This window comes from Paroedura picta, chromosome 10 (genome assembly GCF_049243985.1).
Source record: "Paroedura picta isolate Pp20150507F chromosome 10, Ppicta_v3.0, whole genome shotgun sequence".
NCBI lineage: Eukaryota > Metazoa > Chordata > Lepidosauria > Squamata > Gekkonidae > Paroedura > Paroedura picta.
The window spans coordinates 14,777,151-14,790,712 of record NC_135378.1 but is presented as its reverse complement, the minus strand read 5'-3'; the positions used below and the strand labels follow the sequence as shown (position 1 = coordinate 14,790,712).

The 13,562-nt window shown below is 50.4% G+C and overlaps 1 protein-coding gene across 2 annotated transcripts; it reads left to right on the top strand.

Annotated features, from left to right (window-relative positions):
* The first annotated feature begins 754 nt into the window (after window positions 1-754).
* Window positions 755-13,326, top strand: QDPR (quinoid dihydropteridine reductase). Of its 2 annotated transcripts, XR_013225006.1 has the most exons (8): window positions 755-911; window positions 1,225-1,317; window positions 2,553-2,649; window positions 4,764-4,904; window positions 8,255-8,363; window positions 11,235-11,318; window positions 12,334-12,553; window positions 12,695-13,326. XR_013225006.1 is itself a non-coding variant. In XM_077301353.1 (7 exons), exons 1-7 carry the CDS (start codon window positions 819-821, stop codon window positions 12,437-12,439), a joined length of 723 nt encoding a protein of 240 aa, XP_077157468.1. In that variant the 5' UTR covers window positions 755-818; the 3' UTR covers window positions 12,440-13,326. The 2 variants fall into 2 exon arrangements, 1 of the variants encoding a protein (XP_077157468.1); XM_077301353.1 differs by having other exon boundaries at window positions 12,334-13,326.
* Window positions 13,327-13,562: the final 236 nt, after the last annotated feature.

Below are 13,562 nucleotides of genomic sequence, written 5' to 3'. Positions count from 1 at the left end.
ATCCTCATCTGGGGCCTAAGCAGCCAGCCAGCCAGTGTAGCAGAGCGCTTAAGAGCACCAGACTAAGGTTTAGGAGGCCCAGGCTCAAATCCCCACTCGAGCCACGAAAGCTTTGACTTTGGGCCAGTCCCACTGTCGCAACCTAACCCACCTGGCAAGGTTGTTGTGCGGATAAAACGGAAGAGAGGAGAAATGATGTAAACTACTGTGGGTCTCCACTGGGGAAAAAAGATGAGGGGTGGGATGGGTATCAAGGAATTAAATAAAGAACTAACCCGCTTAGCCTGCCCAATCTAATAAGGTCAGGCCTAAGGGCAGATTTAGTGGCCTGAAAAACCCAGGGGGAGCGGGGGAGGCGGGAGAGCAGATGGACAAAATACCGATATAAAACAGACGGATGTCTTCAAGTTGTCAAAGAAACACCCACCCCCCACCCCCAAAGGTCTGGGTGCGGGCCCTGACATGCCCAGCAGATGCACTGTAAGTGCAAGGGGGGGGGGAATGCTACCAAGGTGTTATAGTTCACCTGGTTCACTTGGACTCCAGGCAGGTGGCCATGAAGGCGCCCCCATAGTGGGTGGGGAGGGGCGTTCAGGAACCCTTGGCCGGCAGGGGCAGGAGGGCCGGATCCCGCCTGGAGCCTGGGGGGCGGAGGCTGGCCAAGGCACGCAGCCCTCCCTGCCCAGCGGCCAGTGGCGGCGGGAGAGGCGGGTCATCGCGGCCAGCCGGCCGGCCCCTCGGCGTCGCTGCAGGGCGGGGCGGTCGGGGCTGGCGGCCTGGGAGGCGGCGGGGAGGCGAGGCGAGGCGAGGCGGGCGGCATGGCTGCGGAGGCTCCCCGGCGGGTGCTGGTCTACGGCGGCAGGGGCGCGCTGGGCTCCCGCTGCGTGCAAGCCTTCCGCGCCAAGGACTGGGTAAGGCAGCGCCCGCCCGGGGGCTGCGCCGCGGGGAGACCGCCTCTTGTGCCCCGAGCGAGGCGGGCCGGATTCGAACTCAGGCCTCCCGGGGGGGATGTGGCCGGTCTGCCTGGCTCTGGGCTGCTCCGCCGGCTGCTCTTGCGCGCCTCTCGGACGGCGGTGACAGTTCGAGGCCAGCTCTAGGGCGAGGCACCGGGGAAGGGTCTCCGGCTCAGCGCGCAGTTGGGGGGGGGGGGATTTGCGGGGGTTTTGCACGGATCTCGCCTGCTGCGTAGAAACCCCGACCTGCCTCCTGTGTATGTTTTGGCAGTGGGTGGCCAGCATCGATGTGGCGGAAAACGAAGAGGCCAGCGCCAACGTGGTCGTGAGGATGGGCGACTCTTTTGTCCAGCAAGCCGAGCAGGTAAGGGGCCTCCCTCCCCCTTAATCCATGTTAGGATGTTGGGGATTTAGTTTAAATCAGGGGTGGTCAAACTGCGGTCCTCCAGATGTCCATGGACTACAATTCCCAGAAGCCCCTGCCAGCATTTGCTGGCAGGGGCTTCTGGGAATTGTAGTCCATGGACATCTGGAGGGCCGCAGTTTGACTACCCCTGGTTTAAACATTTGTTAGTTCACCCAGGGGCATTGCTGCCAGGTTTTTAAAACCCCTTTTGATTCCTCTACATCTGGAACCTCCAGATGTCCATGGACTACAATTCCCATGAGCCCCTGCCAGCTGACATTGTAGTCCATGGACATCTGGAGGGCCACAGTTGGCCTACCCCTGTCTTAGGCCATTGAAATGAGAATGCCTCTGTCCTCCTTCTTGGCTTGCTTTAGGCAGAATCTTTTAAAGAAGTGTCAGCATTCAATGACAGAACCAAGGTTGGGGCCCAGCAGCACCTTTAAGAAGTGTGCCTGCAAAAGGAAGTTTGCATACCCAGAATTAAAATGTTGTTGGCCTCAAAAGGTGCCACGGGACTCGACCTTTGTCCTGTTGCTTCAGACCAACACGCCAACCCACCTGAGTCTCTCTGCATTAAATTATGTGAGACCCACCTGCAGCCCAGATGGCGCTCTGCCACTTTGCGGGGGGCTCCTTCCGCCCATGAAGTGCAAAGGGCCGGCTTCTTTTGCTGCCTCAGTTTACCTTGGGCTGCCTGGGGAGGAAAGCGGAGGGTCAGCCCTTCGGTGCCTGCTAGATTTTGCTGTTTGGGCTTCCTGCTTTGTTAATGGGGAGAGAGAGACGGAGTATATTTTCCCATTTCTCTTTTGGAGTGCTCCTGACGAAGCAAGGTGCCACGTTTCGAAGGGCAAAGCCGAATGGAGGTTGATGGAACACCCCCTCCTTGCCTGCATAGCCCTGAGGCAAACTGAGGCTGCTGTTTGCATTTTTTATAGCCTGAAGGTCTGATTTGTTCGAGTTTAGAGCAGGGGTAGTCAAACTGCGGCCCTCCAGAGGGCCATGGACTACAATTCCCATGAGCCCCTGCAGGGGCTCATGGGAATTGTAGTCCATGGACCTCTGGAGGGCCGCAGTTTGACTGCCGCTGGTTTAGAGTGAATCATCACCTTTTTAGCCTGGCTGCTTGCCAACTCTGGCCAGCGCTCTAGGGACGGCGCTCTCACAAAGTCTTTCCCTTCACCTGTTTCAAGGTGACAGAAGACGTTGGAAAACTGTTGGGAGACAAGAAGGTGGACGCGATCCTTTGCGTGGCTGGCGGATGGGCTGGAGGCAGCGCTAAGGCCAAATGTAAGCTGACCGTTCACAAGGGCGAGCAAAACTGTTCTGTGGGTGCGCCTTTGGGTGCCTTGCTCCTTAGATATTGGACCAGGAGAAATATCGCAGCACCCTCCAACCGATTCAGTCATAATCTAAGCCTCTAGCGGCATAATCCTGTGCCCTGTTACTCCCATTGAAGGCCAACAAACTGGAGTTACCCCAAACAGTTTTGCAGTATAAGACAGTTAATGTTTAATTCAGGGGTCTTCAACCTTTCTTGAGTCTGCGGGCTCCTTTGGAATTCTGACATGGCGAGGTGGGTCCAGCGACAAAATGGCTGCCACTGGAGGCGGAGCCAGCCACAAAATGACTACTGCTGCTTGCTTGCAGAGTCACACCGTAAAAATCCTAGTGCCGCAGTGGCACCTACTGCCTAAGAAACATTTTAAAAAGCCCTTCAAATCTTCAGTGGCCAATGGAAAGTGTTGCTAGATAGAAGCCTCACTTGGTCCCACCCCCTTTCTAAAAGTACTTGGTGGGCCCAAAGAAAGTCATTGACTGTCGCAGTGTCACCCAGGGGAGCCAGGTTGGGGACCCTGGGCTACGTAAGTGCAAGTTATTCATATATTACGGATTTTTGAAAACATGTACACCTAAGATACGTCAGGTTGAGGTGGCCAGTTGGGGTGTGTGTGTGCTGTAGGTTGAATCTGGACCCCAAAACAAAATTTTCTGGACCCCACATTTTGGCCATAGCCATTTTGGTCAGGGTGTGGTTAAAAAAGAATACACACAGTTTTGCTTTGCAAAGAGAATCCCCCTCCCTGATTAGGAACAGCGAGATTCTCCATGGTTGATCTCTCACTTGGATTTCATATGTAATGGAAATTATTATTATTATACTATTTTTTATTTGATTTTTATACCGCCGCTCCCATATCTGGCTCGCAGCGGTTAACACAATAAAAGCATCCATACAATTAAAATCCCCATAAAACGATTAAAACAGTTTACACATATAGACATACACACATTTAATTGCCTGAGCATATTGGGTCAGTAGCTGGAAACCTCTTACGGCCGAACATTAGGAAACCTGATTTGTCTTGGGAGGGAGGTCAGCTCCTTTCCCAAGGTGGATCCAGGATCAGTCGGTGTGTCCCTCAGTCTCCCCTCTGGGCTGATGGTGTCCTTGGTGGCCTTTTATAGGGGTTCTGAAGCCACTGTGTGCCACGTTCAATGCTCTGCCCGCTGCTAGCGCAGGCAGTGTTGTTTGTGCTACGCGCACATTATTTTTGCACAGCAGGAAGCCTGCTGGCGAAACCAACTTCCTGGGTGGTTCCCCAATAAGATTCCAGCCAATATTAGCTGCCTCCAGTTCTGTTTGGCCTTTCAAGAGATCAAAGCGCATCTGGTTTGGGTGTCTGTTATCCATTAATCTCTGGGAAGTGAGCATCTAGTCTGGACTACAGATATTTTCCAACCACGGCAGGCATTTCCTTCTCTGTGTTGCCCGGGAACAAGTCCCAAAGAGCAAGCTGCGGGTCATGAGCCAACTTTAGCTCCTGGGATGAGGACTGTAACGAACCACAGTTTGTGGAATAACCAACGTTTGCAGGGGTAGTCAAACTGCGGCCCTCCAGATGTCCATGGACTACAATTCCCAGAAGCCCCTGACAGCATTCGCTGGCAGGGGCTTCTGGGAATTGTAGTCCATGGACATCTGGAGGGCCACAGTTTGACTACCCCTGGTTTAGAGGGTGAGGCTAACTTCAGTTTACCAAAATCCCTGTTCGCTCCACACCTGAGTGTTTTTGTGTTGGGCAGAGGGTGAGCTCAGGGTCCCTCTTGGCATCAGTGGGGATACACATCAGCAATTAGGCTGTGGTGAACTAGCCACTGGTCTCACCTGCAGGCCCGTGGATCGTGGCTACGGGGAGTCAGGTAGGGGTTGTACTTGCAGGCCCTTTGGAATTTCTGCCATGGAGCAAGAGACTTCAGAAGGCGTTTCAAACCTGACAAACAAAAGGACATGTGAAGGTTGCCAGTTCTTTCCAAAGTTGGGCTGTGAGGTCTGAGCGAGGGGGTCATCCGTGCTGGGGCCCCCGTGACGTCTGATGCCCTACCATTTCCTCGTCACTCAGCTTTGTACAAAAACAGTGACCTGATGTGGAAGCAGAGCGTCTGGACCTCCACCATCTCCAGCCACTTGGCGACGAAGCACCTGAAGGAAGGGGGACTGTTGACCCTGACGGGGGCAAAAGCGGCCTTAGCTGGAACTCCAGGTAAGATGGACAGCGCTATTCATGTTTGGGGCCAGAATTCTTTGGGCCTTTAATTAGTCGGGCTGGAGAAAAGCTGCTTCCAGGTTCTCAGGCGCACAACACCTGTGATGTGAGGGCCGTCCGGATCCTCGTGGGTGGAATCATAGAATCATAGAGTTGGAAGGGGCCATACAGGCCATCTAGTCCAACCCCCTGCTCAACACAGGATTAGCCCTAAGCATCCTAAAGCATCCAAGAAAAGTGTGTATCCAACCTTTGCTTGAAGACTGCCAGTGAGGGGGAGCTCACCACCTCCTTAGGCAGCCTATTCCACTGCTGAACTACTCTGACTGTGAAAATTCTTTTCCTGATATCTAGCCTATATCGCTGTACTTGTAGCTTAAACCCATTACTGTGTGTCCTCTCCTCTGCAGCCAATGGAAACAGCATCCTGCCCTCCTCCAAGTGACAACCTTTCAAATACTTAAAGAGGGCTATCATGTCCCCTCTCAACCTCCTTTTCTCCAGGCTGAACATTCCCAAGTCCCTCAACCTATCTTCATAGGGCTTGGTCCCTTGGCCCCAGATCATCTTCGTCGCTCTCCTCTGTACTCTTTCAATTTTATCTACATCCTTCTTGAAGTGAGGCCTCCAGAACTGCACACAGTACTCCAGGTTGTCAGAATGTCAGACTCTGACTGAAATCAGCAAACTGGGACGATGTTGTGGAGGCCTCACTCCGAGAACCTTTCAGCAGGCGCCAGGAGGGACCCCAGTAGGCTGCTGTGGGAGAATGAGAGCCAGGAGGACTGAGCTTTGGGAGAAAGACAGGGAGGAGGACTGAACTCGGCATTGCTTTTGGAGGGGCCAGCAGGGATTGAGTCAACGCCAAGAGCGGCCTGTTTACTTTGACTTCTGCCTTAAGCTGACCTTGTTCCAAAGGTCAGTGACCTCCACGGCTCTTCTGCCCTGGATTGTGTCAGGGACCTCCTGCCTGGCAGGGAACAGGAGAAGAAAGCATTTCCCTCTCAGGGTCCTGGGCCCATCCACCTTCTGAGAAACCCAGAACTCTGCCATTTGCATTCATTGTGTAAATTTGACAGGTTTGACTAATTGATTCTAATCTTGGGGTGAGGCAAGCAGATAAGCCAGGCTGAGAAGTTCAGCCGCGCAGCCCTGGAAATCCTGCCCAGTTGCCTTTGGAGAGTGCAGTGGGCGTTTTTCTGAATTGGGCCTCTGCAGAATTCTACCCAGAGTTGTCTCCAGGGCCTTGTGCCTGCAGTCTGGCTTCCAGTCCCCACTGAGACCAACATGACATGCAGTTTGGCCCTTACCTGGTGTGCAGGATCTTGGATGCATCTTCCCAGGAGTAGGAACCATAAAGAGAATTGCCAGGTTCCTCCTGGGCCCATTCCGCACACCGTGGTTAACACACTTTCAATGCACTTTAGAATTAGATTTTCCTGTTCTTCCCAGAAAAATCCAGCTGCAAAAGCACATTGAAAGTGCATTATCCTACATGCAAGGAATGAGCCCTGGTCACCCGTGGGCGATGGGGTGGAGTTGGGGTTAGGGTTGCTAATTCCAGCTTGGGAAGCGCCTGGATATTTGGGGGGTGGAGCCTGGGGAGGACAAGGACCCCAGTGGGCTACAATGCCACAGAGTCCCCCCTCTAAAGCAGGGGTAGTCAAACTGCGGCCCTCCAGATGTCCATGGACTACAATTCCCATGAGCCCCTGCCAGCAAATGCTGGCAAGGGCTCCTGGGAATTGTAGTCCATGGACATCTGGAGGGCTGCAGTTTGACTACCCCTGCTCTAAAGCATCCCTTTTCTCCAGAGGGCCTGATCTCTGCGATCCAGATGTGAGGTGTAATTCTAGACAATCCAGAGGTCCCACCTGGCGGCTGGCATCCCTATCCATAGACTGACGGATGAGTAAACAGGATTTGGCTGGAAGGCCCCTTGAGTTCCACAGGATTTGAACACAGTTTCTGTCCGTCTCTTGTTGTAATTTGATGGAGCGTAGAAGTGCTCAATGGTGGTTATGATGCACCTTTATGTTGGAGCACGACAAAACAAAATCAGTTCCAGGGGCACCTTTAAGACCAACAAAGGTTTATTCAAGGCGTGAGCTTTCGAGTGCAAGTCTGAGGAAGAGTGCTTGCACTCGAAAGCTCACGCCTTGAACAAACCTTTGTTGGTCTTAAAGGTGCCCCTGGACTCTGATTTTGTTTTGTTGTGCTGCTTCTGATTCACACTGCTACCCACGTGAATCTATCTTTATGTGGGAGCTCTAAGATGTGTTAACAGCGTACAGTCTGTGAATTTTGTGTTTGTGAATTCACTGCCCTGAGATCTAGGGAAGAATTTCGAGTTCAGATGTCTTTAAAAGGGCTAATAATAATAATATTTTTATAGCCTGCCTTTCCCTGTTGGTTCAGGGCAGGTAACAACAGGATTCATACAATTAACTACATCACTAAACAGGTTTTTGAACATATTTAATTACATTACATTAATTCAATTATATTAGTTATTATTCGTGAACCACCTTTTTGACCTTATAGAGAGAGCCCGATTTTGTTGGGCGGGTCGGTGTTTCAGATGGTGTATTTTCTGTTTTGTGGTTACGGAATCCAGCCTTTTCTTGGTGTTAATTTCCTTGGCCTCAAGCATAGGCCTGGTGGAAGAACAACAATTTTAGAAGAATTTGTGGAACAGAGCTCTATCAGTGGCTATTGTCTTGGGTAATTAAATGGAACCTCCATGTTCAGAGGCAGCATGTATTTAAACCGCTTTTAATGTGGACTGTCCAGTGTTTACTGCAAGACAAAACTGTCCAAGTTTCCTGTGCCGTTTCCTAAGGGGGGGGTCTGGGAGATCCCAGTTTCTCACCAAAGTGACCTAGTTTTGATGCTTGGAAAGCAAAGGACATTGGGGTGGGGCCAGGTCCCTTGAGACTCGTTCACACTAGAGATAAACTTGTATCTGGCTGTTGCATTTTTCATTGCCACTGATCTAACGCTCTTCCACAGAAAAACATTCCCTGCGCCAGAAACCTGGATGAGTATAATAGAACCCCTGTTCCTTACATGCTAGTTTTCTGTGTGCGGGGGGAAGGTGAGCTACTCCTACTTCCAACAACCTAGTCTGGACGCAGCTTTACCACCCCCTGGGCTTTCCCATTGCTTCTGTGACTTGACTTTTTAGCAAGCCCGCACCCTTGTGTCCAAGAGCATGAGTCTGTGGAGAGCATTGCTGGGTGGAAATGTTTGGGATAGTTCCACTGGATTACCTTAGAATGTATAAGACCAGTTTGGGTTTCCTGCCTCAGGTTCACTGTATTCCCATTTTCCTCCTTTCCTTGTAGGAATGATTGGCTACGGCATGGCCAAAGCAGCTGTCCACCAGCTGTGTCAGAGCCTGTCTGGGGCAAACAGTGGCCTGCCACCGGGGTCTGCGGCTGTGGCTATTCTCCCGTAAGTGGCTGGGTCGTGACCTCTGTGGTCTCTCGCGATCTTTACATACATCACGGCACATCTGGAATACCATGCTGGATCGTGAGGTTCCTTCCGGGGGAGCCAGTGTGGTATCATGGTTAAAGAGTGGCGGATTCTAATGTGGAGAACTGGGTCTGATTCCCACTCCTCCTGCACATGCAGCCAGCTGGGTGACCTTAGGCCAGGCACAGTTCTCTCAGAGCTGTTCTCGCAGAGCAAGTGTTTGTAAACTCCTTCAGGTAGTGAAAAGCGTGGAATAAAAATCCAGCTCTTCTTCCTCCTCCAAAAGATCTCTCATGGAGGAAAGCACCTTCGCTAGCAGAACACATCCAGTGCACTGTGTCCCGCTCTGCTTTCCCTGTTCCAAAAAGCTATCATGGAGTGGAGAAAAGTATTCATATTTTCTTTATGCATCCTGCCTTTCTCTGCTGGGTGGACCAAAAGTGGCTAACATTCTCTTGTCTGGTTTATCCTCCCAGCAACCCTGTAGGGTAGGTCAGGCTGAGAGTGTGTGGCTGGCCTGAGGTCACCCAGCAGAGTGGGGATTTGAACCTGCCTTTCCCAGATCCCCAAAACACAAAAGAATCCATAACATGGGTTGAATTAAGTGCAATAGAGACATCACCGGCGGTCTAATAGACCCTGGAGTAAATTTTGAACACTAACTTCTCAAAAGTGGTCTCATAAGAAATACCTACAAGTCATGACTTATGATCTTCCTAAACTCTCTTCCCTCGGGGGAATTAGACCAGGATCAATTAGACCTCTTTGCCACGGAGGAAAAATATTTTTAAAGCAGTTGTTACCGGAATGCGCTTTGGTGAAGACTACAAATAAATCAGAAAAAAAGAAAAACAGACAAGAATAATATTTTTTCCATTGATTTACTAGTTACATTTATTGTCCCTGATCCCCTGTCCAGGATTTTTTTTTTGTTTTCTGCGTTTATACTGAACAAGCTGCCTGATTGTTTTTGTTTGTTTGTTTCCCAAACTTAAGCCTGACATTTTCACCACTGCCCCATGCAGACTCAAAATGGGAAGAGGGTTCAGGATTTTCTCTAGCAGGAAAGGATTTAAGCATTTGGGACTCATTAGATCAGGGGTAGTCAAACTGCGGCCCTCCAGATGTCCATGGGCTACAATTCCCATGAGCCCCTGCCAGCATTCGCTGGCAGGGGCTCATGGGAATTGTAGTCCATGGACATCTGGAGGGCCGCAGTTTGACTACCCCTGCATTAGATGAGCAGAAAGATGGTGTGAATTTTACAATAGGAGGGTTTGCCTTTGTTTTTTCCCTTCAAGGCCATTCCCCTCTGTTGAGCGTCTCTTTTTCTCAGCCAGCGGGAACGTGGATTTTGAAAAGTACACCAAGAGTACAACATCTCTTGCACACTGGCTCCTGTCCACGTGGACCCTCCCCCCGCGCCCTTTTGCTCTTTGATAAACTCAGTGGCGATCCTGATTGTGGGTCGTCTCCCCGCATGACATATCATGGCCCCAGGAGATGTTACTTGTTCATGCTCAGCGCTCTTGACCATGTCCGGGGTGCAGAGAACAAATGACGGACTGCATGAAGGTTTGTGATTTCTCCCCAGGAGATGGGGGTAGAAGTAATCAAGGGCCCTTCTTCCCTTCTAACCTGCAGCCTTTAAAAAAGAAGGCTGACTTCTGGGAAAACTGGGAGCCAGGCCCGGCCTGCAAGACTGCCTTCAGAGATGAAGCTGTGAATGAGACGTTTTCTGGTCTGAACGTCACCCCTGCCATTGGCAGAGTTGTGGCCCCTGACAAGCCACTTTCTTTTTTCCCGGGCTCCCCCTGGTAATAGGGGAATAATGATCATTGCCTACCTCACAGGGCTGTTGTTATTGTAACCCAGTGGGGTGCCTGCGGCTGCCGTGGTGGCTTCTGACACCTCTTCATGCATCCTCCAAGTGTTTTTAGGAAATAGGTGGGCTTTTACCCAGCAAGGTCTCAGACTGACTATCGAAGATTTCATTGGCTGTGCAGATTTTTGAAAGTGTAGCTTGCACAGCGTCCGCCGCTGCAGCACAAGGACCCACACTGTGTGACTGAATTTGAGCTGTGGCAGCCATTTTGTGGCTGGCTCCGCCTCTTGCGGCAACCATTTTGTCTCTGCAGCCACCATGCCACGTCAGAATTCCATATATGCCTGCAGCCTTAAAAAGTTTGGGGTCTCCTGCCTTACAAAATCACAGAGATGAAATGCTTAGAACTCCGTGCAGGGTGACTCTGCTGCCCAAAGTTTCACCCTGACAGTCTCGTAAGGTGAGATCAGATGGATTTTAAAAAGTCAAATGTTGGAAGGAAAACTGCATTTGAAGGCTAGAAATTGGAGCTCCTTTTTCTATTTGTATAGTAGTTTTGTAGTAAAGAGGCTGCCATGACGTCTAGCCAGCATCCTCGAGAGGAAGGGAACGGTGTTTCTAAGACACCTTTGGGACTCCTCCATCTGTGAGAAAAGTAATCAGAAAATTTATATTTCTCTCTTCTTGGTTCAGTTGCCTCTCTAGGATGCATCTTTCCAGAGCAATTTTTTTTGGGGGGGGTGGGGGTTCTACACATACACGCATGATTCTTCATCATACAAATAAGAAATGTGTAAAGACCAAAGACACCTTGTTTTGTTGGGATCTTCCTGTTTATAGAATATCTTTCCATGCAATAGAAGGCAAGATCTTAATTTGAAACTCGTACGAGTACAGTCTGAGATGGACGGGATTTGAAAGCACATGAGTCACTCCATGCGCTGATGGCTCTCTGGAAAGGCAGGCTGCACTTATCAGATGCGCTCGGAGACAAACAATGTGCTTCTCGTTCTCCCTCGTAGGGTTACCTTGGATACCCCCATGAACAGGAAATCCATGCCTGAGGCAGACTGCAGTTCCTGGACACCGCTAGATTTCATGGTGGAGTGAGTAAACAGGTCTCCTCGCCCCACAGCTGGGGCATTGCCTGTGTTTTGAAAATCTTGAAAACTGGTTCCTAACCAGCGGGAATGAAAGTAAGCGTGTTCCCTGCGGCATGCAAGTGGTTTCAGAGCTTGGCCCAAACACTGTTTTTGCCTCTGATGGGTCATACTAGTTGGGCTTGTTGCCACTAAGATGTACCCTGCCCTTAAGTCATCGAACTCTTCAAACAGACAAAAGGCCTACAAAGGATCATTTGGGGATTGATCCGAGTGGGGAATTCTGCCTCTGGGGCTGGGAAGGCTGAACTGGCCAATCCAGAATGGCGATGCTTGAGGGCCCTGGGCTAATCAGAGGTAGTAGGTTCAGGGTGGACAAAAAGAGAGTGGTTAAAATGGGGAATTTGCTGCCAGAGAATGGCCATTGGAATAATGGGGGAACCTCCACATCCAGAGGCACTAAACCACTGAATCCCAGAGCCAGGAGGCAGCATCAGGGGAAGGCCGTGGCCTCTGTGCCCTGCTGTTAGCCATCTGGAGGAACTGGTTGGTCACTATGTGAGACAAGATGCTGGACTAGATGGACCCCTGGTCTGACCCAGCAGGGCTGTTCTGATGTTCTAATGAAGGCCTCGGCCTCTCTGCCCTATTCCTCGTCAGGAGGAACTGGTTGGCCCCTGTGTGAGACAAGATGCTGGACTAGATGGACCCCCACTGGTCTGACCCAGCAGGGCTCTTCTGATGTCCTAAAACCACTAAAAGAGATATCCAAACACAGCCATGACTTAACAGTTTCATTTATTAAGCCTGAATGGATTTAGATCAGGTATTTACGGTGCTGTACCCAGCCGAATTGCAAACTTCTGTGTTCCAGGATGTAACTCTGCATAGGGTCGTGCAGTTAAAAATTAAAACACGCTAGAAAAATGGAAGCACTTTGCATTTCTCTACCCATTGCGATATGCACATGAACTTGCAGACATTCACCACTGTGTGTGTGTGTGTGTGTGTGTTTTAACAGCACTTTTTCCGACTGGGTCACTGGAAAGAACCGTCCGGGCTCAGGGAGTCTGATCCAGGTGGTGACGACGGGAGGAAAGACGGAGCTGACGGCTGCAAACCTCTGAACTGGAGGCGTTTGCATTTCTGCACACAACAGAGGAAGAGTTGTTGTGCGTCTTAGTGAGTGTGTGTCTGTGTGTGTCGTCTGTGCGGTTATCACTTCCGGCCAATTAAAAGAGCTCTCTAGTGCAGGGGTAGTGAAACTGCGGCCCTCCAGATGTCCATGGACTACAATCCCCATGAGCCCTTGCCAGCATTCGCTGGCAAGGGCTCATGGGGATTGTAGTCCATGGACATCTGGAGGGCCGCAGTTTGACGACCCCTGCTCTAGTGTCTCTGTCTCTAGCCATGAGTCAGTTGCACAGAATTACCAGAAAGTGCAGCAGGCCTTGCGTTTAAGGCAGCATTGCAAATGGAGTGCATCGCGAATGGCCAATGTGGAGGAGGGGCTAAAGTTTTGGACTAGGGCCTGGGGCAGTCAGGGCTGACTCTCCCCTCTGCCATGGAAGCTCGCTGGGTGGCCTTGGGCCTGTTCCAGACTCTCTGTCAGACCCACCTGATAAAGTTGTAGTGATGAAGAACAGGTAAGGGCGGGGGGGGGGGGGAGAGTAATATGGGAAGCCGCTTTGGGTCCCGATTAGGGGAGAAATCAGGGTATAAATGAAATGATTTTGCTGCATTTGTGGAAGAATTCCTCCAAGCCTTAATAAATCAAATAGGAGCACAAATGGGTAAAAATTGGTGAGGGGAAAATTGCTTTTAGCCTTAAGAAATCAAATAGTTGTATGAATGGGTAAAAATTGTGCTTAATTGTATGAAGTACGTGTTACGTGGCTGATCTGCCATTTGGGAGATTTTCTGCCTGCAAGATTTGTGTGACTTTTAATGCAGATGGTGGTTTAGTTTTTTGCTGTTACCAAAGTTAACCATAAATGAAAATACAGTCCCACTGCCCTGGCTGCTGAGTGATCTTTGCTATCTCAAAAAGCTCCAAAAATGACTCCAAGGCAAAACATGTTGCGGTTTGTGATCCTCAACAATATCCCTTCAAACTGCAGCTGGGCCAGAGAAAGGTTGTTTGTTTCTTTGTTTGTTTGTGTATGAATGAATGAATGAATGAATGAATGAATGAATGAATGAATGAATGAATGAATGAATGAATGAATGAATGAATGAATACGGATATGG

Excerpts from the sequence above, each read along its gene's own strand:
- QDPR (XM_077301353.1), top strand. The coding sequence starts at position 819 with ATGGCTGCGGAGGCTCCCCGGCGGGTGCTGGTCTACGGCGGCAGGGGC. Across the intron at positions 8,364-11,234 it reads GCGGCTGTGGCTATTCTCCC|GGTTACCTTGGATACCCCCA; the intron begins GTAAGTGGCTGG and ends TCTCCCTCGTAG. Across the intron at positions 11,319-12,333 it reads CCGCTAGATTTCATGGTGGA|CACTTTTTCCGACTGGGTCA; the intron begins GTGAGTAAACAG and ends GTGTTTTAACAG.